Raw genomic sequence first — 26,545 nt, 5'->3', positions numbered from 1 at the left:
CGTTGACAATTTCTGACAAATCGTACAAACGGTGTGTAGATGATACAAAGAAGGTGCAGGGATTCGGTTCAAACTTTGGGGAGGTTGACTTTTACGGTCATGCTCAGTCTTGGTGCTGGCAGAATCTTACCCGTTGCGTTCCTAAGTCCCTGCACTTTCATTTGATACCATGCTCAATGTGTATACCTGGATCAAACACGTTACAGTCAATAATGAATTTTCCGATTGAGGTATGTGGAACCTGCAACAGTTGATCTACATCATAATGTACCCGTGTACGTATGTATGGTTTGGATTATCTGTTAGCGTAAGTAGATAATTTGAAAATATAAAATGCAACTTGCGGCCATAATTTATACATGTATTTTGCTAATATCTACTTCCTCTAGCAGAGAATCAAAATTACACATACATACACGGTGACATATATGATGTAAACCAACTGTTGCGGTGATACCCTCCTCTTTGCCAGGTTCGAATAAGTAACAGTATGTACCTTGATCGGGAAAAGCTAAACACTTCATCATTTAAAGGCGACTGCCACGTGTTTGATTAATTTAAATACAGTAAGCATCATTCTAAACGGTACCAAAATCAAGAGTACTGGTCAAGAAACAAATAGACACGAACCAATAACTGTGTCTGCAGTACCTAACAGCTTCATTTATCTCCACCTTAAACATGATTTGCTTATGCATGCATTTTGCATGCAGATGTTTACATTTGGTACTGATCGAAATATTTCAAATTAAGAGGATGCGACATACTACAAAGAGTTATCGGAAATTACTCTAAGTCTAAAACACTAATGCAGTACCTTAAAAGTCAAGGAATACCTCATTACGCAAGATATTACATGTTCTATGTTGATTTTCGTTTACATCTGTCATAATGTTCAGTTACGGAGCATTCGATACAAAATGCTCAGAGCCGGAACATTGCAACATTTGCTCACAGCTAGAACATTTTGCCGATCAAACACCTCAGAGCGGGAACATTTTGTGTTTGCCGCATAACATGCAGATGTCACCATTCTGATGCCATCCACTGATAGGAAGTGTTAGATATGTGCTATTCTATCAGGAGTACATATTTCTTCTATAAGAGACTTATATTGTCCGTTTTGCGAATTGCGTCAGAGCTGGAACAAACTAAGCTCCGCCTAATTCGCTCTTGCTCAGAGCTGGCACATCGATTAAACGGCGAATTAATTAATTTTGAGAGAAATCTAGAAGCAATCTGAAAAGAATGTGGACGTCAAAACATTGCTTTTGCATTGGCCCAGCTCCCCGTTAGGGTTTTGATTGTCTGTGTTAGTCTGTATCGAGCATAACCACGAAAATGCACACAAATCGCCACTTTTCGACATAAATGATCAATTATTGCGATATATATTTATTGTAGCATTTATGTGCCTACATTTGGCATCTGTGAACGTTGCAAACCAAAACGTATAGTGGAACTCTGCCTTAGACACCTACAGTTGTGATCGGTCTAAGCCGACTACGAAAAAGTGGCCCCTCAGAGCTGGATCACTACCGCCTCAGAGCTTTTTACGCATGGAACGTCTCCCACGCCGTAGTAAAGAGCGAGCAATTTTCAAAGAATTAATTTTGCGGATTGTCTCCTCACACAATCGGACCGTGGTGCGTTTTGGCGCTAGACCTAACTTTTAAAATCTAAATAATAAATTGACAGCTTGTTACACAAACATTCTTAAATCATAAAACTAAAAGAATTCTTTTTTCATCAAGACAAGATCAGTACAATTCGAAGTTTTGAAAGTTTGAAAAAAGAAAAGCCCGGAAGCAGGGTCACGCAAGGTCGTGGTTCTCGTAGCAGATGACGGTTTATGCCTATCGCCAGTTCCTCTGAACTGTCAAAAGCCATCGCTAGAGTTCTTGTGAATCACATCCGTTTGTTTCGTGCATAGTCAGAGGTACATAATAACGTACTATTGCAGATAAGCTCACAGCGACCCGCATTCAAATTACAAACTGACGACTGCATTGTGAACAAGAGACGAAGCCTTGCAAGGCTCACGTAAGAAATCGACAAACAGTAACACAAACTCCGTCACTCCGTCATACACACACACACACACACACACACACACACAGTAAGCTAGGTGACACGGTGCAAGAGTGCGAGACACTAGATCTAGATCTGTCTGTCTGTAGCCTACGTACGGGGACACGACTGCCAGATCGACACTGCGCTTTCGACAGCGCTTCCTCGCGCAGACACTGGAAACACGCTGTGCAGATTTCGACAGCGCTTCCTCGCGCAGACACTGGAAACACGCTGTACAGATTAACCTGTAGGAAATCTCCTTTGGTATCTTCTTTATCTATTCTTCTGGAGCTACGAAACCGAACAATGTGAAATCGTCTTCTCCGAATCGGCGAACTGCAGCTCGGTGATAACTGTATCTATACCACAATCCTTCACGCGATCTGACCTAACCTTGACCCCTGACCTGGTTTACATACCACACACGACACAAACCAGTCACATGTTTTTACTCCCCCCCTCCCCCCCCCCTAAAACCCCCCATCACCCGTTTTCTTTGGATACACACTTTAACTACATACGTGCCGACGAAATGTTGATCATTGCTTCAATATTTTGAAGCTATTGCTTGGATAATAACCAGGTAAAATTAGTATTTCGGTGTTTAGTCAAATGTTAAAGTTTCTATCGCACACATACACACACACACATACACACGCACAGACAGACAACGTTTAGCATCGCATTACGTGAGCCAAAAAGGGAAACTGGATCACACGGGTTCACGATGGCTCAGGGGTAAGATAAACCACACAAAAATAAATTCTTTGAAAATTGCTCGCTCTTTACGGAGGGCACCTAGGATGTTCTCAATTGGTGAGTGTTTAAATGAAAGGGTGTTTGTACTGTGTGTAAAAGCCTGACCGTATCTGTGATGGTTTACGGGAGGCTTACTCTGCCTTTAAGGTCCAGATCGTCAGAAAACGTTCCCAAATTGGCTCCTTATGTGCTGTTTCTTTTACACGGGAAACGACTATCCCTCCACTAAGTCACATACCAAAATTCAAAACCCTGACTGCTTGCTGGGGTGAGTTTGAATATGTTGATGAATTAATGTTCGAATAAGGCACCAGTGCCTTACACGCAATTAATTCTTTAAAAATTACCACTGTGCACAGACGGCACCGATGCTGTTTATTTTTGGTTTGTGACCAAGTGGAGGTGTGGTTTTATCCCAGGTAAAGCATGACACGATCTGAGACGTTGAGGTGAACTGTTTACACGAGGCGAGGTGGGCCTTGAGGTTGTTTTTGTTCACGGACGGACCCATGAACAAATATACTCACCGATTACATCATACAAGTAAACAGGTGAGGCAAAAACGCATCAAAACTCAAATAGTGTGTGATTATCTGTGTCATGAATGATTTTTAGAGCGCGTTAAAAGCAAGAGAGGTGCTGCTTTCCTATACATGTGCAGGGCCGGACCCAGGGGGGGGGGGGGGGGTTCCAGGGGTTCCGGAACCCCACCCCTGGAAAAAGCATGTACCTTGCTTTGACTTTTACTAGTTTTAGCACCAAAACAATGCTGCTCTTAACCCTCAAAACAAGGCCCAGAATGCACCAGATTGCACAGATTTTAACCGTTTTTCAAAAATGTTCCGGGGGAGCATGCCCCCGGATCCCCCTACTTCGCGCGCCTGCTTTGCAGGCGCGCGCTTCTTGCTTCGCCACTTCGTTGATTTGCCCCCCCCAAAAAGGAGGAACCCCCCCCCCCCCCCCCTTACAACTCATTTGGTCCGGCCCTGATGTGTGACACAAAAACTGCCAAACCAGATGAATACGCGGTGCCACCGTGACGTCTTTGTGATCTCGTCTGTATTCAGTGACACTGACTGTCCAATAGTCGCACAGCTATGTCTGAATAGATCTTCTTTGCATCAGTCATTTCAACTTTTCTTCTTGTAGGTTCAATTTCTCCGTTATTTTGTGTGCTTGCTTTCCGACTTTGCATGCACGGGTAGAAAAAAGCATTCTCCATACTATACTGTTCAAAAAAAGAAACGCATAGCTTGTAATATTTGGTTAATTTAGTTATATGGCTACAAGGATATCCACCAAACTGCAGAAAATGTTTATCTGGTCGTCGACCTTTCGTCCATTGCCACAAGTGAGCTCTGCACGTGACGCATGCGTTATCAGTGGCTACAATGTCAAAATTGCTCATTTGGCATGACCACTCGTCATGCTTCAGTGTAATCTCGTGAAACTCGGGGAATATTGAGCTCTCACCATGTCTTCCAAAACCCATAAAAGCGGATTGTTCGCCACAAAGAAATCAGACGACAATTCAGCGACGAAAGATGGCCCGATTGAGCAGAGAAGACCGCCAAATTGCATTGGGTCGTTTACAAGCAGGCCAAAGTCAAAGTGCAATCGCCAGGCACTTCCACGTGTCCCAGAGCACCATCAGTAGACTGTGGGTCAGGTTTCAAGCCACTGGCTCCGTTGCTGACTTGCCACGAGCGGGAAGACCAAGGGCGACAACTGCTGCTCACGACCGCTTCATACGGCTCCGCCACCTCCGGAATCGTTTCCTGTCGGCCTCATCTTCTGTCCAGGCTCTCCCCGGGCCACACCGATTATCGGACCAGACCGTGCGGAACCGCCTGCATGAAGCTGGTTTGAGAGCTCGCAGACCTCACAGAGGAGCTGTCCTCACCCGCCGCCATCGCCAGAACCGAGTGCAGTGGGGCAACCAGCACCTTCGCTGGACCGTCCGGAATCACTGGAGACACGTGTGGTTCAGCGACGAGTCCTACTTCCTGCTCCAGCGACATGATGGTCGGAGGAGGGTCTACCGGAGAGTAAACGAACGTTACGCGCCCAACTGTGTGGATGAGGCACCCGTTCATGGTGGTGGAGGCGTCATGGTGTGGGGGGCGATCAATACCGCCGGAAGGAGCACCCTGGTGCACGTCCAAGGGCGCATAACTGCCCAGCGATACGTGGAGGAAATTCTGCGCCCACACGCCCTTCCTCTTCTGGCTGACCAGGATGCCATATTCCAGCAGGACAACGCTCGCCCGCACACAGCACGACTCACCACCCAGTTCCTCACCGACCACCATGTCCAGGTGCTTCCCTGGCCATCCATGTCGCCAGACATGAACCCGATAGAACACCTCTGGGATGAATTGGACAGACGTGTGCGCAGGCGAGAAGAAGCGCCGGCAAATCACCGCGATCTATTGCAGGCACTTCAGGAGGAGTGGGACACCATCCCACAGCAAGATATCCGGCATCTGATCCAGTCCATGCCCAGAAGGTGCCGGGCAGTTGTTGCTGCTCAAGGCAGTCACACCCCCTACTGACTTGACAGCCTCGGCACCCAATCGTATTGATTGACTGATTGATTTGAAGATGCAAATGAACTGTGTGTGCATTCAACTGTGTCCATACCAAATTTCAAACAAATAATCTAAATATTGGATTTTCTGTTAATTTTTTCGAAAAATAAAACAAATTTGGCAAGTAGCAACTATGCGTTTCTTTTTTTGAACAGTATACAATATCCCCGTACCCTACCCTTACCTCCTACTTTGGTTTTTACATTTAGTCAAGTTTTGACTAAATGTTTTAACATAGAGGGGGAATCGAGACGAGGGTCGTGGTGTGTGTGTGTGTGTGTGTGTGTGTGTGTGTGTGTGTGTGTGTGTGTGTGTGTGTGTGTGTAGAGCGATTCAGAGTAAACTACTGGACCGATCTTTATAAAATTTTACATGAGAGTTCCTGGGTATAATATCCTCAGACTTTTTTTCTTTTTTTCGATAAATGTCTTTTATGACGTCATATCCGGCAAACGATAGAGAAAAATAAGGAAAGCAAAAGCTGGAGTCTAGTCTGGACGAAACTGCTATCAAGAACGCAGAATTGATTTTTTCTGAGTTTTTTTTTGCCGTAAGCGCCGTGTCGAGCTAAAACTGAAGTTGCGGCACAATTTCGCTTCTCGCACATCTGATGCTTGTTGACATGCATCAACGAAGGGGCCTCACTCTGGAAGAGTTTCCTGCTCCGATAAACATGGCGCTTACGGCAACAACAACAAAAAAAATAAGAAAAAATCAATTCTGCGTTCTTGATAGCAGTTTCGTCCAGACTGGACTCCAGCTTTTGCTTTTCTTATTTTTCTCTATCGTCCAAGCCCATAAAATCGAACAAACCGGATTGCGTTTGGATTTCCCTCTTTCAGATGACTGAGATTGCCCCCCTTGGATCGTTCGGTATCAAGGCCAGTTACACGGTACTGGCCGTGTGTTCAAGATGGCACTGTCACACCTTCATTTTTCAATCAAATTGATTGAAATTTTGGCCAAGCATTCTTCGACGAAGGCCGGACTTCGGTATTGCATTTCAGCATGGAGGCTTAAAAATTAATTAATGACTTTGGTCATTAAAAATATGAAAATTGTAAATAAAATTATTTATTTATAAAACGATCCAAAATTACTTTTATTTTATTCTTCATCATGTTCTGATTCCAAAAACATATAAATATGTTATATTCGGATTAAAAACAAGCTCTGAAAATTAAAAATATAAAAATTATGATTAAAATTAAATTTCCAAAATCGTTTTAAAAACACCTTCATCTTATTCCTTGTCGGTTCCTGATTCCAAAAACATATAGATATGATATGTTTGGATTAAAAACACGTTCAGAAAGTTAAAACGAAGAGAGATACAGTAAAGCGTGCTAACTGCTATGCAGCACAGCGCAACTGCGCTAAAAAGGCTCGTCACTTTCACTGCCTTTTGCACTAGCGGCGGTCTACAGTCATTGTGAAAAATACAGTGCGTTCAGTTTCATTCTTTGAGTTTTACAGCTTGACTAAATGTAGTAATTTCGCCTTACGCGACTTGTTTACCTATGCAGAATATTCACTTGTCGCAAACATGAACTTTGGTAATGGAAAACAAGTCGCGTAAGGCGAAAATACAACATTTAGTCAAGCTGTCGAACTCACAGAATGAAACTGAACGCAATGCCATTTTTCAGCAAGACCGTATACTCGTAGCATCGTAAGTCCAACGCTCGTGGCAAAGGCAGTGAAATTGACAAGAAGAGCGGAGTAGTAGTTGCGCTGAGAAGGATAGCACGCTTTTCTGTACCTCTCTTCGTTTTAACTTTCTGAGCGTGTTTTTAATCCAAACATATCATATCTATGTTTTTGGAATCAGGAACCGACAAGGAATAAGATGAAAGTGTTTTTAAATTGATTTGGAAAATTTAATTTTGATCATAATTTTTATAATTTTAATTGTCAGAGCTTGTTTTTAATCCAAATATAACATATTTATATGTTTTTGGAATCAGAAAATGATGAAGAATAAGATGAACGTAAATTTGGATCGTTTTATAAAAAAAATATTTTCTTTACATATTTCAGATTTTTGGTGACCAAAGTCATTAATTAATTGTTAAGCCACCAAGCTGAAATGCAATACCAAAGTCCGGCCTTCGTCGAAGATTGCTTGGCCAAAATTTCAATCAATATGATTGAAAAATGAGGGTGTGACAGTGCCGCCTTAACTTTTACAAAAAGCCGGATATGACGTCATCAAAGGTATTTATCGAAAAAAAGAAAAAAAACGTCCGGGGATATCATTCCCAGGAACTATCATGTAAATTTTCATAAAGATCGGTCCAGTAGTTTGGTCTGAATCGCTCTACACACACACACGCACAGACAGACACACACACACACACACACACACACACACACACACACACACACACACACACACACACACACACACCACGACCCTCGTCTCGATTCCCCCTCTATGTTAAAACATTTAGTCAAAACTTGACTAAATGTAAAAACCAAGCTCTTAAAGTGGTAAAAGTGCTGATTCTATAACTTTCTCAAAAAAATTTTTTAAACACACAATTTTACATTGAGTGTATCCGGGTTTCAGAATACTGCTTTAACTATTAAATAGTTGACTTTGTACGAAAAAGACCTTCAGTTTAGTATATCACATCATATGTTTAGCTTTAAAAGCAACGATATTTTGTGTGTACGCTTTTTGAGAATTTAGCGTTATACATCTAGATCGCGTTATATTTCAGTTAGCTGAAAAAACTTCTTAAATGCACTTTTAAGGTCAAATTTGACATTTTTGTCATAACAACATTTCTCCTAATAAAATGATAAGAAAAAATCAATTTGTTCTAACTTTTTTTCAATTTGTCAGTCTGTACAGACTCCCTAGTTTTCAAAAAATGGGATTCTTGCCCGCTTTTAAAGTTTAATAACTCTCAATGTATCAATCGTACAGACTTCATATGTTGTACAACACTTGTAAAAATACTTTGACATACACAACATAACTTACAGGACAGCTGTTCAATTTTAAAGGTAATTACAGCACTGTAAAAATGCCTCGATATGCACTTTTTACCTTTGAGACAATGGGCCTCCTTGGCTTAGGTGACCTACAAGAACCGTCTAATCCAGGAAAAGACCTCCAGACCCAACACATTCCTTAGATTTCGTTTGTGGGAAAGCCGTGACTCAGGTGACCTACAAGGGGTGTCTATTCCAGGACAGTATCTCCAGTTTCAGGGTGTGAGGATGCCGTGACTGAGGTGACCTACAAGGGCTGTCTAATCCTGGACTGTATCTTTAGTTTCAGGGTGTGAGAATGCCGTGACGCAGGTGACCTACAAGGGCTGTCTAATGGCTGCATAATCCAGGAGGTATTCGCAGTTTAAATGTAAGGTAATGGCGTGACTAAGGTGGCCAGATGTAAAAGGGCAGTCTAATGGCTATCTAATCCAGGACTGTGTTTCCAGTTTCAGGGTGTGAGAATGCCTTGACTCCGGTATCCTACAAGGGATGTCTAATCTATGAGGGGGCGGACGAGCAGAAGGCTGACCACGCGTCGAAGAGGGGGTCTTTCACATTCCAGGCCGACAAGACCTCCCCCTTGACCATCCATCTCTGTGTTTACCGCTGCTTCCAGCTCAAATATAAGTATGCTGCCATGCAGGTTAGTCCAACGAGAGGAACAACTCTTCTCCATTATTAAACGGCATAAGAGGGCGACAAATTTAAACTCAAGTCAACAATAACTAAATACCAAGCACGTACTATAAGCATTTGCTTGAGTGCGTCTCCTAGTTTTATGTTTTGAATTGTTTCATGTGAAGAAATTCTGAATAAAATGTTGTTTAAACCAAATACCAAGCAACTAAGTAGCTAGCTAGGTAGCTAACTAACTAGGGGAAGGTTGCTTAATATGGACCGGCTCCTAATATAAACCCCTACCCGTTCTGACAAACTAGCGGTGCCAGAGCGCTCAAAACAACGTCAATCACAGAATTAACCCTCTCTGGATAACTTGCACATGTCAAAACAATTGCAGAAACACAAACCACAAAACCGTTTGGCTTTTTCTCTTTTTAACACTTTTGGCTGCGTTCACTTTAAATTTGACAGTTAAAAGGGACTTGTTTCTGTCCACGGCCAACGCTGTTATCATATATACAAAGAAAAGAAAAAAAGAGCTACATATATATATGACAAATAAGACTGTATTTGTTACACTTAAAGGCACAGTACGCCTCCCGTAAACAATCACAGATACTGTCAGGCTTTTACACACAGTACAAACACCCTTCCATTTGAACGCTCACCGAACGGGTATACATCCTAGTGCCCTACGTAAAGAGCGAGCAATTTTCAAAGAATTAATTTTGCGGATTGTCTGATAGCAAAATCGGACCGTGGTGCGTTTTGGCGCTAGACCTAACTTTTAAAATCTAAAATTAAAAATAAATTGACAGCTTGTTACACAAACATTCTTAAATCATAGAAGAATTCTTTTTTCATCAAGACAAGATCAGTACAATTTGAAGTTTTGAAAGTTTGAAAAAAGAAAAGCCCGGAAGCAGGGTCACGCAAGGTCGCGGTTCTCGTAGCAGACGACGGTTTATACCTATCGCCAGTTCCTCTGAACAGTCAAAAGCCATCGCTAGAGTTCTTGTGAACCACAGCTGTTTGTTTCGTGCATAGTCAGAGGTACTTAATAACGTGCTATTGCAGATAAGCTCACAGCGAATCGCATTCAAATTACTAACTGACGACTACATTGTGAAAAAGAGAAACTTGATCACACGGGTTCACGATGGCTCAGGGGTAAGATAAACCACGCAAAAATAAATTCTTTGAAAATTGCTCGCTCTTTACAGAGGGCACTACCTAGGATGTTCCCGTTTGGTGAGCGTTCAAATGGAAGGGTGTTTGTACTGTGTGTAAAAGCCTGACAGTATCTGTTATGGTTTACGGGAGGCTTACTGTGCCTTTTATAGCAAAATCTCAAAGTATATGTATGTCCCCTAATATGAACCACCTTCACCAAATTAATAAGAACAAATACGAAATAAAGGCTGGTTTCTTTCATTCATTAAGAAGCTTGCTGAAAATAACCTACAACTAGCCCTCGAGCTTGCAAAAAAATATGACAAATAGTCTTCTTTTCTTGGAAGTTGATATTTTCATTTATGATCTCACTGTTTTTGATACGGTTTTTTGACTCACATGCGAAGCAAAAGTGAGTCTATGTACTCACCCGAGTCGTCCGTCCGTCCGTCCGTCCGTCCGTCCGTCCGTCCGTCCGGACGTCCGGACGTCCGTCCGTCCGGAAAACTTTAACGTTGGATATTTCTTGGACACTATTCAGTCTATCAGTACCAAATTTGGCAAGATGGTGTATGATGACAAGGCCCCAAAAAACATACATAGCATCTTGACCTTGCTTCAAGGTCAAGGTCGCAGGGGCCATAAATGTTGCCTAAAAAACAGCTATTTTTCACATTTTTCCCATTTTCTCTGAAGTTTTTGAGATTGAATACCTCACCTATATATGATATATAGGGCAAAGTAAGCCCCATCTTTTGATACCAGTTTGGTTTACCTTGCTTCAAGGTCAAGGTCACAGGAGCTCTTCAAAGTTGGATTGCATACATATTTTGAAGTGACCTTGACCCTGAACTATGGAAGATAACTGTTTCAAACTTAAAAATTATGTGGGGCACATGTTATGCTTTCATCATGAGACACATTTGGTCACATATGATCAAGGTCAAGGTCACTTTGACCCTTATGAAATGTGACCAAAATAAGGTAGTGAACCACTAAAAGTGACCATATCTCATGGTAGAAAGAGCCAATAAGCACCATTGTACTTCCTATGTCTTGAATTAACAGCTTTGTGTTGCATGACCTTGGATGACCTTGACCTTGGGTCAAGGTCACATGTATTTTGGTAGGAAAAATGTGTAAAGCATGTGAGTCGTATGGGCTTTGCCCTTCTTGTTTGTTTCGTGTTGTGCTTCAAGAAACATTCCCGTCAAACCGAAACAGATAAATCTAAAGCCTATTTGACTTACCTACGTATTTTGGTATTTTGAAGTATAGGGGGCTTTTTACAGTGATTCGTGAAGACCTGTTCACTGGTCCGGTCCGTATTAGGCGCCCAGGCTCCTAATATGGACCAGTTGTGAATTTTTCTTTATTTAATTTTTGCTCAATGTGTATCAAAGCTAATTTGCTCAAATTAGGCCTAACGGTTAACTATAAGAGGGGACTACGAAACACAAAATGAAACTTCTTTGCAAGAAAACAAGATGACGACGAACGACAACGAAGGCGGCGACGATAAGGTTGATGATTACAGTAATACTAAAGATAACAGTTACAATTTTAGATCGGTAAAACGAAGAGGAAAATGGCGATAACAGTAATGGTAAAGATGACATTCACAACAATAACAGGTTTGTATTTACGATTTCAGGGCGGCAAACACTGCTTTTGCTCAGCCAACATCCGACGCCTGATACCCCGCACGGACGACTTCTGCTACGAGCGTTGCCCTGGAAACTGCCGACAGCGCTGTGGTGGCCTGGTCACAATGTCCGTCTACGGGACAGGTACCCCTTTATCGACCATTGGCAGGGCTCCCTAAAGTGCGCATCCCTGCGTCCTATACGCGCTTGAAGCCAAACTCACGAACTAGAAATTCATTGAGCGGTCTCGGGACGCACTGAACCTATAAAAAGCGGGTCCCGGGACGCACTAAATTTCCGCTACGTGCCGTAGGTACTCTCTTCAGACCGTAGTCGTCGGTCAAATATAGTGCAAGCACATAATTATGCCAATTTCACGCCAGAACGATATGGAAAACGTGTGTGTGTCTGTTCCATTTAACAAGCCTTTTACGTTGAAGTGTCCTTTTCGAATATTCTGATGAAAAAAGACCCTTCATATCACACAATTCGCAATAACAATGCGTTATAATATGACCACATGTAGTTTGGAGACAATGGACTCTCGGGACCCTCTAAACCACCGCGTAGGGGGTCCATGCATGGACCCTCTAAACATTAAAAGTAGGGGTCCCGCGCGTGAGCCTCTCGGACGGGCGTCCGTGGGGAGCCCTGATTGGCTACCCATTATTAGAAATTAAAGACAAGGAGAAAAAATTAGTTAAAACAAAAAATAAATAAGCAAATCTGAATTGAATGAAATCGGCAAAATCACAACTCAAAATTTGTTGCGAGGGCCATCCAATGGGACTTGGGGGAAACTTTTGATTCCAGGTCCAGATAAAGTAACATGAACTTAACGCACTGTGGTTCACGTTCGTGCTACGTCTTTTCCCATGTGATTATCCATCAGCTCAGAGAGAGTCGTGTTTACAATCGCCAACTATAGTACTGCATAATAAAACAACCAGATCTGGTCTTTCGCTTGAACGAGGCTTGGGATCCTGGGGTCGCAGTCCCGGGACGGACACGGATCAACTTAAATGATTGTGCAGATTGAAAGACGGTATCCATGTTCCACCCCCGTGTCAACACTGTGGCACGTAAAAGATCTCGGCCATTCTGCCATAAGTGCAGGTGACTAATAGCACCTAAACACGCATACACCAGGGTAGCGCGATTCAGTTGCTGCTAGCTTTCCAATGGGAGGAAGCGACCCGAATTTCCCAGCGCTCGGGCGATAAAGTAATAACAGCGAAAACCTGAAAACTGAAATCTCTCAATAGGCGTCGCTTAAAGGCACAGTAAGGCTCCCGTAAACCATCACAGACACTGTCAGGCTTTTACACACAGCACAAACACCCTTTCATTTAAACACTCACAGCTTGAGAACATCCTAGGTGCCCTCTGTAAAGAGCGAGCAAACTTATTTTTGCGTGGTTTATCTTACCCCTGAGCCATTGTGAACCCGTGTGATCCAGTTTCCCTTTTTCACAATGTAGTCGTCAGTTAGTGATTTGAATGCAACTCGATGTGAGCTTATTTGCAATAGCACGTTATTATGTACCTCTGACTATGCACGAAACAAACGGCTGTGGTTCACAAGAACTCTAGCGATGGCTTTTGACTGTTCAGAGGAACTGGCGATAGGCATAAACGGTCGTCTGCTACGAGAACCACGACCTTGCGTGACCCTGCTTCCGGGCTTTTCTTTTTTCAAACTGTCAAAACTTCGAATTGTACTGATCTTATCTTGATGAAAAAAGAATTCTTTTATGATTTAAGAATGTTTGTGTAACAAGCTGTCAATGTCTCATTTAGATTTTAAAAGTTAGGTCTAGCGCCAAAACGCACCACGGTCCGATTGTCTCTGACACAATCCGCAAAATTAATTCTTTGAAAATTGCTCGCTCTTTACGTAGGGCACCTATAGGATGTTCCCGTTCGGTGAGCATTCAAATGGAAGGGTGTTTGTACTGTGTGTAAAAGCCTGACAGTATCTGTGATGGTTTACTGGAGGCTTACTGTGCCTTTAATTTTCACCACGATTCCCATTTCCAGGTGTAGTCAGTCGGTGTTGGCCGAGACTATTCCAACAAATCTGTTCTAATGTCTGTTTCCCTTTTCAGGTTTCCAAAAATTACCAGACTTGTCCGTGCCAGCTAACGCTTTAAACAAGGGTAAGTGTCCGTGAAGACACCCCAGGACATAGGCTACTCGTGCAAATGGGCACACCATGACAACAGGTGGTGTTTTTTTTTAGGTCTTCATCCACAATTTCGAAAACACGCAAACAAAGTATCAGTTTAATTTTTCTATCACTGTCGAAATAAAAATACAGACAGCCGCGGACACACACACACACACACACACACACACCGCATCAAAACCTCCTATCCAATTTAACTAACTGACCCACAAATTACCACGCCCTCTCAGATCAAATGATTCTGTTTGATGAGCACGTTTGTGTATGTGTGTGTGTGTGTGTGTGTGTGTGTGGGGGGGGGGGGTATAACTTTACTTTATCATTTTATGCGGTAACATCTGAACTATAAATACAACATATTTCCAGGCTTCAATGATGTAACCTATTTTATTTGCTGTTGCACCTGTCTATGTCTATGTTGTACTGATATTTCCATACTGAAACATACTTCTACGCCGTAACGTATTTCTATGCAGTAAAACATGTCTACACTGGAAGATATTTCTATTATGTAACATATTTCTATGTGGTAACATTAAATGATTTATTCTCTTCCAGGCTTTTTGTACTGTTGGAAGAGGATGGCGCTGTCTTTTTTTTGCGGCAGATCGCGTAAAAAGCCCATTCTCAAGACCCCTTTCATGACCCCCGCCGTTTGCACACTCTACTGCAACTCTGGCACCATACGGTACCGGACGGCTATTGCCGCACTAAAGGTAAGATGATGACTCGATGACATAAAAAAAAAATCCCTGCCTGTTTCAACACTTTATTCAGATAACTGCAGATAACAATGCCACACACAATCAATTTAATAAATGGATCACAACAAGTGTCACGGTTTCAGTGACACGTTTGAGAAAGAAACTCTTTGTTGGGCGCCTTTCTCAAATTGCAACGTAATGCGCCTGTATACCGCATTGCGGGGGAAAAGTTTTGGTTAAAAATCACGAGATGCACGTGGAAAGTGCCAGCGTGAAAACCGTGCAGTTATCGGGTGATTCTTCGATCACGGTTTAGAACACGTGTTTCAAGCATGCTATACGGTTGTATGGTAGGCGACCAGTGATTGGTCAGGGAGATCACTTGTCCTGGGATAGGCGACTGCTGATTGGTCAGGGAGATCACATGGTCTTTCTTCCCAGTCCTTCGGTCTTTCTTTTTCTACATGCTTTTGCAGACAGAGGTCTGGTTTGTTTCCGTGACTAAGATTTGGAGGATTCCAACGCGTTGCAAGATTAGTTTAGGTCGACCAACGGGCTTCTGGCGTCATCTCAGCACGCAGAAGGCTTAGCACGGGAGGGATTTGGCTACATACTTTCGCTGACGAGCGGGAGCCAAATATTCAAGCGGTTTGCTTGGGAGAGCTACATTTTACGAGCTGTTGAGGTAATTAGCCGTTACTTTACGCTGGTGACCGGTCAATGTCTGTGAAATGTAAACTCTGTTTTGTTGCTCCATGATAGCGTATAACTTGCTCATTATAACGCTAAATTGTAATCTGTATATGGTTTTTGCAGATATGGAGAGGCGGAGGAAATGTCTTGAGTTGTTATTAAAAGTCTATCCTTGCAGGTACCACGTGCTCGCTGAAGGGGGAAGTTAGATATGTTTAAAGGTGGTAAAAGGGGGATTGTTGGCATGGTCACTGCACCAATTGCTCTTGTTTCAGCTTGTTGCGGGTTGATGCCGGTTGTTGCTGGAGGTGTTGCTGTACGTTTGCTGGACGTTTGCTACCTGGCTGCTACCTGTTTGCTGTTGAAGACGGGCTACACTGTTGCTGTCCTTTGTTCTACGGCTGTTACTGGTGTTGCTCCAACTTTCACCTGTATGCTCCACTGCTCCACTGCGTTTCATCGAATGGACCCTGGCTACACCGAGAGTAGAGTGCACCCATGCGTAAACGCCCCCCACCTTGTCATCTTTCTAACCCTTTATGAAGAACTTTGACTTGTGACAACGTGGAGTGTTAACGCCTGTACAGGCTAAGACTTTTTACAGAGCAGCTAAGTGTTTTCTAACTTTACACGGTTCAGCGTGTTCTTATTATTTCATAAACTTTAACTGGCTTTTGTCAGTTGTCTTCATTGTTATTTCTACGACTTGGTCGTAAAAACATTATTGGCTTCACGAGAGGAGGGAGGTGCATGGAGAGTTAGTGTAGGCTATATAAACAGACGTCTAGAACTTTACTTTTGTTGTTTCTAACTTATTTGTGTGACTGCGACAGTGGATCGTGGTGTGGTTAGTCAGTTAGCAGTAATTGACCGTTTTAGGTCTTTCTTTTGACCTTAAAACGTGACAACAAGCAAAGCCTATATAAAGCAATAGAATGTCTGATTTGGTGGACGAATACTGCCTGTTGGTTTATTCTGCAAACTTGCTTTGCATGTTCAAGGAAAATAAAAGTTCTGGACACATTCTTGATGAATTTGACCTCTCTATCTTGACAAGGAACCAGACGAGTGTTGCTGTGACTCTGTCCAGTACGACTCTGGCCGTGACCATAAAACAGTGGACCGCAGTGTGTGCTCAGAGCCCTGTGCAGGGGACGCAAACTCTGGATGCGTCGGTAAACGACTGATGAAGAACGGACAGTACGAATACTTCTTCACTGCCTATGACATCAAAAGTAGGTTGTGACTTAACGCGAGCATTGGTGAGTATCAGGATTCATGTCTCCGTCTGTATGGAGGGGCGGACTTAACGTTGAAGTTATCTCGGATTTTTTTCAAGCGAGACCTCTAAAACTTTGCACGCTCAGAGAGTTGGATGATCTCACAAAGTGACCCCAGTTAGGTTGAGCCTCCTCAAATTTGGGAGTCACAGCAGGGTCATGTTCGTTTCATAAAAACTTAATTAACGTTGAGGTTATCTCGTACGATTTTGAAGCTAGAGCGTTGATACTATGCACACATCTAGGGTTTGATAATCTACCAACTTGACATAAGTTTGATTGACCCTCGTTGGGGTCACAGGGGGTCATGTGCGATTCATAATAACTCAACATTGACGTTATCTCGGGCGTTTTTGAAGCTAGAGCTTTGAAACTTTGAACACTACAAGGGTTTGATAATCTACCGACGTGACCCTAGTTTGGTTGACCCCTGTCACATTTTGGGGTCACAGCGGTGTCATGTTTGTTAAAGCTTGACATTGAGGTTTTCTCGGTTATTGTGGGATCAAAAGCCCCCAAATTTCAGGAAATTGTAGGTGTTAGTGATCAGCAGACATGACTAAAATTTGGCTTGGTATCATCCCAGCATGAAATATTAGCTAAGCTATCAAGAAAATAAGTCTAATACGGTAAGCTTAAAGGCATATTTACTCGATGACTATACACGCTAATTGCTTTACCAACAGCTGGAGACATGCTAAATTAAGTTCCCTGCAAAATATTGTGGTCTAGGACCCCTTCAATGTTGAGATATGTTAATTTTCATTTTGATCTGGATCGTCCTATTTATAGATTTGGCAACACATGTAACGTTGATGCAAGGGAGCTAACACCGCGGCTTTGTTGACATCCTCACTTTTTCAGAGGCTAGAACAAGCTGTAATGCATGTATTATGGTCCGCGCATGGTGACATATCGTCATTATATGGTCTTATGGTGCGTTTGACATCGATTATGGGCAAACTACACTTTGTAAACACGGGAGCGCGTACATATGTCTTTAACGAAGATGAGTCGTGTGTAAGTATTTGCTTTTCTTGCTTTTTACATTTAGTCAAGTTTTGACTAAATGTTTTAACGTAGAGGGGGGAATCGAGACGAGGGTCGTGGTGTATGTGCGTGTGTCTGTGTGTGTGTGTGTGTGGAGAGCGATTCAGACTAAACTACTGGACCGATCTTTATGAAATTTGACATGAGAGTTCCTGGGTATAAAATCCCCGAACGTTTTTTTCATTTTTTTGATAAATGTCTTTGATGACGTCATATCCGGCTTTTCGTGAAAGTTGAGGGCGGCACTGTCACGCCCTCATTTTTCAACCAAATTGGTAGAAATTTTGGTCAAGTAATCTTCGACGAAGCCCGGACTTCGGTATTGCATTTCAGCTTGGTGGCTTAAAAATTAATTAATGACTTTGGTCATTAAAAATCTGAAAATTGTAAAAAAAAAATAAAAATTTATTTAACGATCCAAATTTACGTTTATCTTATTCTCCATCATTTTCTGATTCCAAAAACATATAAATATGTTATATTTGGATTAAAAACAAGCTCTGAAAATTAAATATATAAAAATTATTATCAAAATTAAATTGTCGAAATCAATTTAAAAACACTTTTATCTTATTCCTTGTCGGTTCCTGATTCCAAAAACATATAGATATGATATGTTTGGATTAAAAACACGCTCAGAAAGTTAAAACAAAGAGAGGTACAGAAAAGCGTGCTATCCTTCTTAATAGCGCAACTACCCCGCTCTTCTTGTCAATTTCACTGCCTTTGCCATGAGCGGTGGACTGACGATGCTACGAGTATACGGTCTTGCTGAAAAATGGCATTGCGTTCAGTTTCATTCTGTGAGTTCGACAGCTACTTGACTAAATGTTGTATTTTCGCCTTACGCGACTTGTTTATTTTTACACTCCAACAGCTTTCACTAAAAATAGTAAATAGTACTTGTACGCATACACTGTCACATATTATACCAATGCAATTAGCATACGCACGCAGTCTCAAAGGCTCAAAAACACACTCACAAACACAAGAACACGTGTATGCAAACACGAGACGCAGGGATGTGTGTTGTAGCTGAGATCTTCTTTTCGTGACGGAAGATGTGACGCAATTTTTACGATATCGTCATCAATTGATGACACACTCTATTTCAAGATGGCAGCATCTATATATATATACGACTAGTGTCTGTGTGTCTGTCTGTTCGCGATGCACGGCCAAAGTTCTCGGTGGATCTTTTTCAAATTTGGACACCGTATTCAGCTACACCCCGGACACAACCTCATCGATGAGATATTTCAACACGTGCTCTCAGCGCGCAGCGCTGTGCGCGCTGAACCGATTTTTTTGTTGTTTTTTGTTTTTGTTGTCGGGATCCACTACCAGTAACTCTTCCTTATCTTCTCCAGTGTTTTCAACCGCGATTATCTCCCTTCCTCCGTGTGGCGTCAATCCATATTCCCGTTACTACGTTACTATTTTTAGAAGGTCACTGCACGTTACTATTTTTAGAAGGTCTCCAGTGTTTTGCGCGTTTATCTCCTTTCCTTCGTGCGTTCGCCGGCGTACACCCGGCAAAGCCGGGTCCCAGGCGCAGCCTGGTATTCGGCTCTACTTCTTCCCGGCGAAGCCGGTACCCGGCGAAGCGGGTAATCATCTAGTAGGACAATACATTCAGTGCATCCTTACTTACGCGTAAATGACCAAAATGATGTATTTATTTCGTGTTGGGTGCTTTGTGAAATTGTCTGTCGTGGACACTGCGTGGGTGAGTGCATCAAATGTGTGTGTGTGTGTGTGTGTGTGTGTGTGTGTGTGTGTGTGTGTGTGTGTGTGTGTGTGTGTTTATCTGAGTGTCTGTGTTTCTCTCTGCCTGTGTGGGTATGTGTGTGTGTGTGTGTTTGTGTGTGTGTATATTTCTGTGTGTGTGTGTGTATTTCTGTGTGTGTGTAGGTTTGTGTGCACGCGCCCGTTTGTTATGTTCCTCGCTTTGTTTTTCAGAAACGGCAGAACATTTGCCAATTGAGCCCTTTAGACTGTTCGACCCAAAAGTAGCTGGTTGGATCAAACCAACTTACCCGGGTAATTAAAAAAAAAAAAGGTTTGATTTGCATGTGCCGTCTTCTGCCGCGGCAGTGGCTGTGTTAAGCTAAATCCTGTCGTGGTTGATGCCGTTATGCTTGGTTTTTCCGTTTTACTGATCCTGCATGCGGTTAGGCAGTCCGTGCCCGCTCACAAATACAAACACATAAATACACACACATACACAGACAGACCCCCCGCGGGTTAGGGGGAAGAATTTACCCGATGCTCCCCAGCATGTCGTAAGAGGCGACCAACGGATTCTGTTTCTCCTTTTACCCTTGTTAAGTGTTTCTTGTATAGAATATAGTCAATGTTTGTAAAGATTTTAGTCAAGCAGTATGTAAGAAATGTTAAGTCCTTTGTATTGGAAACTTGCATTCTCCCAGTGAGGTAATATATTGTACTACGTTGCAAGGCCATGGAGCAAATTTTTTATTAGTGCTTTTGTGAACAAGAAACAATTGACAAGTGGCTCTATCCCATCTCCCCCTTCCCCCGTCGCGATATAACCTTCGTGGTTGAAAACGACGTTAAACACCAAATAAAGAAAGAAAGATACACACACAGACAAACACACACGTGCACGCACACACCCACACACAAACTGACATACACACGCACGCACACACACACACACTGACACACACACACGCACGCACACACACACGCATACACACACACACACACACACACAAACCGACACACATACACGCACGCACACACACACACAACACACACATAGACAGACAAACAGACAGGCAGTCACACTCACACACACACACACACACAGATACAGACACAGACACACTCACAAACACACACGGCGAGCGCACGGTCTGTTGTGAACGCAACGCAAAATTACGTGTTTGATATCATTTGGGCTTTAAAGCGAACTGTCTCTGCATTTGCCGCCTTCCTGTGTGTGTGTGGGGGGGGTGTCTGTGTGTGTGTGTGCTTACGTGCGTGCGTGCGTGCGTGCGTGCGTGCCTGTGCGTGCGCACGTATGTGTTTACAAGCATCAAGTACAGGAGTTTTATATGCACTAAATACACCGATCCTGTGGCACAGACATATGGTTGTCGCTTTTTAGGTCCTAATTGAATGACCTCCTAGCACCCAAACACTGGCATCTGGTTGGTCTTTTAAGCTCCTAGGTGCTAAAACCTGGCATGTGATTGGTCATTATCATACCTGGCGCGTGTATTTACCTCCTAGGTGCTATAGAACCTGGCATCTGATTGGTCTTTATCATACCTGGCGCGTGTCCGAGAAACTGGCATCTGATTGGTCTTTTTAGCTCCTAGGTCCTAAAACCTGGCATCCGATTGGTTTTTATCATACCTGGCGCGTGTATTTGGGTGCTAGGAGGACATTCAATTAGGACTTTGGTCCTAATGTTAGTTATGATAGAAAGCGCCAACTATACAGACAGGCTCAGAAACTATCTCATTTAATGTTAGTTATGATAGAAAGCGCCAACTATACAGACAGGCTCAGAAACTATCTCATTTCTTGCAGCGGACGACTACTTTGAATTGAAAGACGGCATCATGCAAGCCACACTAGATTCTCGCAAATCCAAGGACATCACGAGACTCAACGATGACGTTAAAGGGCGAAGGAGACGAGACTTGGAAGGAGACTTGAAACGAAACGTGACTAGGGCCGTCGACACGATGCCTGAACTACAAGGAAAGAAGGATCAGGACCCAGACGAAATGGTCAAACTCGGACAGAGTCCGCCCCATGCGCAACCAATCGTTGACCCAGAGAACACTGGAGTCAAAGTTGTTGATCGTAAGTAGTTCTCGGGGTAGCCGTATGTTGGGTTATAGAAAACAATACAATACAAAACAAGACAATAAAAGGCAAGACATCACGATGCATTACAAAACAATTCGACACGATAGAATACAATACAATACAAGAGGCGAAGCCTTCAAGGCTCACGTAAGAAATCGACAAACAGTAACTTTCTTTCTTTCTTTCTTTATTTGGTGTTTAACGTCGTTTTCAACCACGAAGGTTATATTGCGACACAAACTCAATCACTCCGTCACACATACACACACACAGTAAGCATAGGTGACACGGTGCAAGAGTGCGAGACACTAGATCTAGATCTGTCTGTAGCCTACTTACGGGGACACGACTGCCAGATGGACAGATCGACACTGCGCTTTCGACAGCGCTTTCTCGCGGAGACACTGGAAACACGCTGTGCAGATTAACCTGTAGGAAATCTCCTTTGGTATCTTCCTTATCTATTTTTCTGGAGCTACGAAACCGAACAATGTGAAATCGTCTTCTCCGAATCGGCGAACTGCAGCTCGGTGATAACTGTATCTATACCACAATCCTTCACGCGATCTGACCTAACCTTGACCCCTGACCTGGTCTGCATACCACACACGACACAAACCAGTCACCTGTTTTTACCCCCCCCCCCCCCCAAAAAAAAAAAAAAAAAAAAAAAACCACCACCCGTTTTCTTTGGATACACACTTTAACTAAACTAGTTTACATACTTGCCGACGAAATGTTGATCATTACTTCAATACTTTGAAGCTGTTGCTTGAATAATAACCAGGTAAAATTAGTATTTCGGTGTTCAGTCAAATGTTAAAATTTCTACCACAGACATACATATGATACGCACGCACGCACGCACGCACAGACAGACAAAAGTTAGCATCGCATAGGCTACACTTACGTGAGCCAAAAATACGAAAAAGAGACAAGACATCACGATGCAATACAAAATAATTTGTTACAATAAAATGAAATACAACAACAAAAATAATAATCTTTTACCATGTCAATCAAGGAAATTAATTTCGTTGCTCACAACAAGGCAATTCAGCATAATTCACAAGAAATAACATTGCACACACACACACACAATCCCTGAACACATACAAACACTTTTAATCGGACACATTTCATTTCAGTACCATGGCATATATGCATTCTAAAGATTTCAATTAAATCCTCCCTAAAATAAAAAACCAGCATTTTTTTTCTCGCATAAACCAGCTCATAAATCATCACAGTTCAAATGTTTGCATAGTCAAGAGCGTTTTTCTATAACATAAAAAAACATTAAAAAAAAAAAACCAAGAAAGAAGCTTGACAGTTTTGTGTGTATAGTAAAAGGATTGTTTCCAGAATTAAATGCGACTTCTATATGTATAGTGATGTCCAACGGAATCAGTACTTGACAATTGTAGTTTGTTTTATGTGTTAATGAACTTTACTCTCATTTATTTACATTTGAATGTGCGCGACGTTGGTGCTTGCAGTACCCGCGGTGGAAGACGAAGACGACCATTCGGTGGCCACGGTTGTGATGTCCGTGCTGGCATGTCTACTCCTGGTTGTTGGCATCAGTGTCATCATCTTCAAGAAGAAGAAAACAATGTAAACTACAAATACACACAAACAAACCAACAAAACTGAAAAATGTCAGTACAGAACACACGCGGACACATGCACACACGCACAGACACGCCGGCACGCAATCACGCACGCAATCGTGCACGCACAGACGGACAGACAGACACACAACACCCGACACACACACACACACACACACACACACACACACACACACACACACACACACATACAAGCACGTTGGATTTCCTGTGGTGTAGTGTGCGATCAGTTAATCATTTCCAATTATAAACGCCACTGTGAAAATGACGTCACACGTCTTCGGGCGAGAGCTTTCATTTCTAGACAAGTTAGCACGCCAGCCAACAATCAACCATGCAAGAAACTTACCGACCAACCACAGGGCCGGACTAGGCGAAGAGGAGGGGGGGGGGTTGCCAGTGGTGACCCAGGGGGATGTCCCCCCTGGCGGCAGGGGCGGATCAGTTCATTTTATGACTGGTTTTTTTCAAAAGTATATTGTGAAGATATGGGTGTGAAGGCGCGAAGCGCGGAGCCGACCGCGCGAAGCGCCTAGCTTGCTAGGGGGGTCCGGGGGCATGCCCCCCGGAAAATTTTGAAAAAAAGGATGCAAAATGGTGCAATCTGGTGCATTCTGAGGATGATCATTACCAGTTTCAGGCAGCAGATTTTGTCACTGATTAATACCCCAAAAATTGAAACTCAATGTAAAATAAAGAAATGCATACCTCATTCAATATTTTTATTTTTTGGCTGGGGGGGGGGGGGGGTCCGGAAACCCTAGAACCCACCGACCCCCACCCCCCCCCCCCTCGTTGTGGGGGTCAGGGGGCGAAGCCCCCTGAAGCTGACGGGTAGGTCATATTCTGAGATAGGAAAATGGTCGCTCCTTGCATGAAACGGCATAAAATAAGCAATAATAAAAAAAAAATTAAATAAGTAAGGTACATGTTTAGGCTAGGGGGGGGGGGGGGTTGCGCAACCCCCATAACCCCCCCGGTAGTCCGGCCCTGCAACCAGCTTGCGAGCAAAATCCGCCAGCAAGACGTCGACAAATTTGATGCGTTCAGTCGGTCAGTTACAGGTGCATGCAGTAACCTTAAGTACATATTCTGTACAGGAATATCATTTTATCTGACAATCTGGCTTGGATAATGATCAATGAATAAGTTGAATGTCAAGACCTTTTTCTGTTTTTTTACGTTTTGGTTCAGTATATACCAAGTGTTCTTCGAATAGGCAGTGCATTAGTTCCGTTATACCAATACTAGAGCTGCATTCTTCTCCGATGGGCGCAGTGGCGTGGTGGTAAGACAGCGGCCTTCTAATCGGGAGGTCGTGAGTTCGAATTCCGGTCGCTGCCGCCTGGTGGGTTAAGTGTGGAGATTTTTCTGATCTCCCAGGTCAGACCTGCTAGTGACTTAACCCTCTTCGTGTGTACACGCAATCACAAGACCAAGTGCGCACGGAAAAGATCCTGTAATCCATGTCAGAGTTCGGTGGGTCATAGAAACACGAAAATACCCAGCATGCCTCCCCCGAAATCGGCGTATGCTGCCTGAATGGCGGGGTAAAAACCGCGGTCATACACGTAAAACTCCACTCGTGCTCGCAGCATCAATCAAATGCAGTGCGTCGTCTGTGCCGCTGACTCAGCCGGCGCAGGTCAGCATATTCTGCCCATACCGGATAGTACTAGATTAAAACGCCGATTTGCGTTGAACCCTTCTTCTTGTTTTGCAGACAAGACGTCGTGTCTGCACGCTGGGGAAGAGGTCGTGCAGCGGGTATCAATGAACTGGAGGTATCCGTCATTTCCATTTCATTCTTTAAAATTTCAGATAAGAAAAAGACCTATGAAGAAGGATGCTCCCCGAAAGAGAGAGAGAGAGAGAAGGCAAAAAATAAGGGTAGTAGGAACATGCATGCCACTGAGGTCTAAAACAAATCTTTTACAATTATCAAGGCATTAGAGGTCCTGCACCCACACACACACACACACACACACACACACAGACTCACCTCCTTGCGTTTTGCCCACTATATTCCAAGGGTAAGGGGGGTGAAATAATATTACAACCAGCTAACCCCCCCCCCCCCCAAAAAAAAATAAAAAAAAATTAAACAACCAAACAACCGACCAATTACCATAGTCTGATTTTGCAACATGGTGGTGTAAAATTTGATTCGCTTGACAGAAAGAAAAAGAGGCTCCTCAGTATACTGACCAGAGCAGTGTCGAGCAGACCACAGACACCGACACCAGTCAGCTGGTGACCACGACTGATGAAGAATCAGAGAGTCCCAGAAATCCTCTCCTGCCAAACAGCGTGTACGGAAACAAATACGACAGCGAGACAGTCATGGACGCATGTACAGGTACATTTGAACTCACGGAAACTGACTAGCAAGCACATACTCGTGCTCGCTCGCATACAGGTCCACGCACGCACGCGGGGACGGAAACGAGCATACATGTACACTTTTGCAGTGTGAAGGTTAAGCATGCATGCCTGCAGGCATAGATGCCCATACACAACCGCACGCGCACTCACACTGCCACACACCTACTCACACACACACTGTCACACACACACAGGCACACCAACGCACGCACACACGCACGCACAAACACATTTATACACAATCACACACACTCCAGCAGACACGCACGCACATCACACAAATAAACAGACATATTTAAAGCAGCAAGTATACATGGTTAAGCATGCCATAGATGAAGGTAGGCAAAAACGCGCGCGCACACACACACACACACACACACACACACACGTACACACTTGTATATAGGATACTCAGTGAGGCATCTACTCGTATATGCATACCCACTCCCCCCCCCCCCCCCACTACAACCACACACACAGACGCCCACATGCACACACGCGCGAACAATGCACAAAATGCGTAGACAGACAGGGGGGGAGGGGGGGTGGATCACTGCTTGTATGTGAGTAAAGATTAAACATGTTCCCTTTTATTATATTTTTGAGCGTTCGTTATTCTTATCGAGACAATGTTGACTACAATATATAGCTTTTCCGACTAACTTGTATTGCGAAAGTTTTCTTCTCTTGTTTTAGCTTACATTTTCTTTGCCTTTGCTCATGTACGTGTTCATAAATATTTTGAAAATCCAAAAGTTTGGCTTCCAAACATATTGCGCTATGTGTGTGTGTGTGTGTGTGTGTGTGTGTGTGTGTGTTTGTGTGTGGAGTTAATATTGTAGTATTGCTATTACCAAATCTTAATCAGAAACACTTTTGGGATTTATTGTGTC

General features: G+C 43.2%; 1 protein-coding gene across 1 annotated transcript in view; it reads left to right on the top strand.

Moving 5' to 3' along the window:
- Positions 1-26,405, top strand: part of LOC138953606 (uncharacterized) — a 36,145-nt gene extending 9,740 nt beyond the window's left edge. Inside the window, exons 2-11 of the mRNA XM_070325477.1 lie at positions 8,876-9,072; positions 11,878-12,013; positions 13,978-14,028; positions 14,616-14,773; positions 16,512-16,689; positions 19,747-19,827; positions 21,349-21,627; positions 23,133-23,250; positions 24,991-25,051; positions 25,446-26,405. Coding sequence (XP_070181578.1) covers positions 8,876-9,072; positions 11,878-12,013; positions 13,978-14,028; positions 14,616-14,773; positions 16,512-16,689; positions 19,747-19,827; positions 21,349-21,627; positions 23,133-23,250; positions 24,991-25,051; positions 25,446-25,655 — 1,469 coding nt within the window. The 3' untranslated portion in view covers positions 25,656-26,405. The remainder of the gene's footprint in view (positions 1-8,875; positions 9,073-11,877; positions 12,014-13,977; positions 14,029-14,615; positions 14,774-16,511; positions 16,690-19,746; positions 19,828-21,348; positions 21,628-23,132; positions 23,251-24,990; positions 25,052-25,445) is intronic.
- Positions 26,406-26,545: the final 140 nt, after the last annotated feature.

This window comes from Littorina saxatilis, linkage group LG17 (genome assembly GCF_037325665.1).
Source record: "Littorina saxatilis isolate snail1 linkage group LG17, US_GU_Lsax_2.0, whole genome shotgun sequence".
Classification (NCBI taxonomy): Eukaryota; Metazoa; Mollusca; class Gastropoda; order Littorinimorpha; family Littorinidae; genus Littorina; species Littorina saxatilis.
The sequence above is the reverse complement of the archived record's forward strand: the minus strand, read 5'-3'. Positions and strand labels throughout refer to the sequence as shown.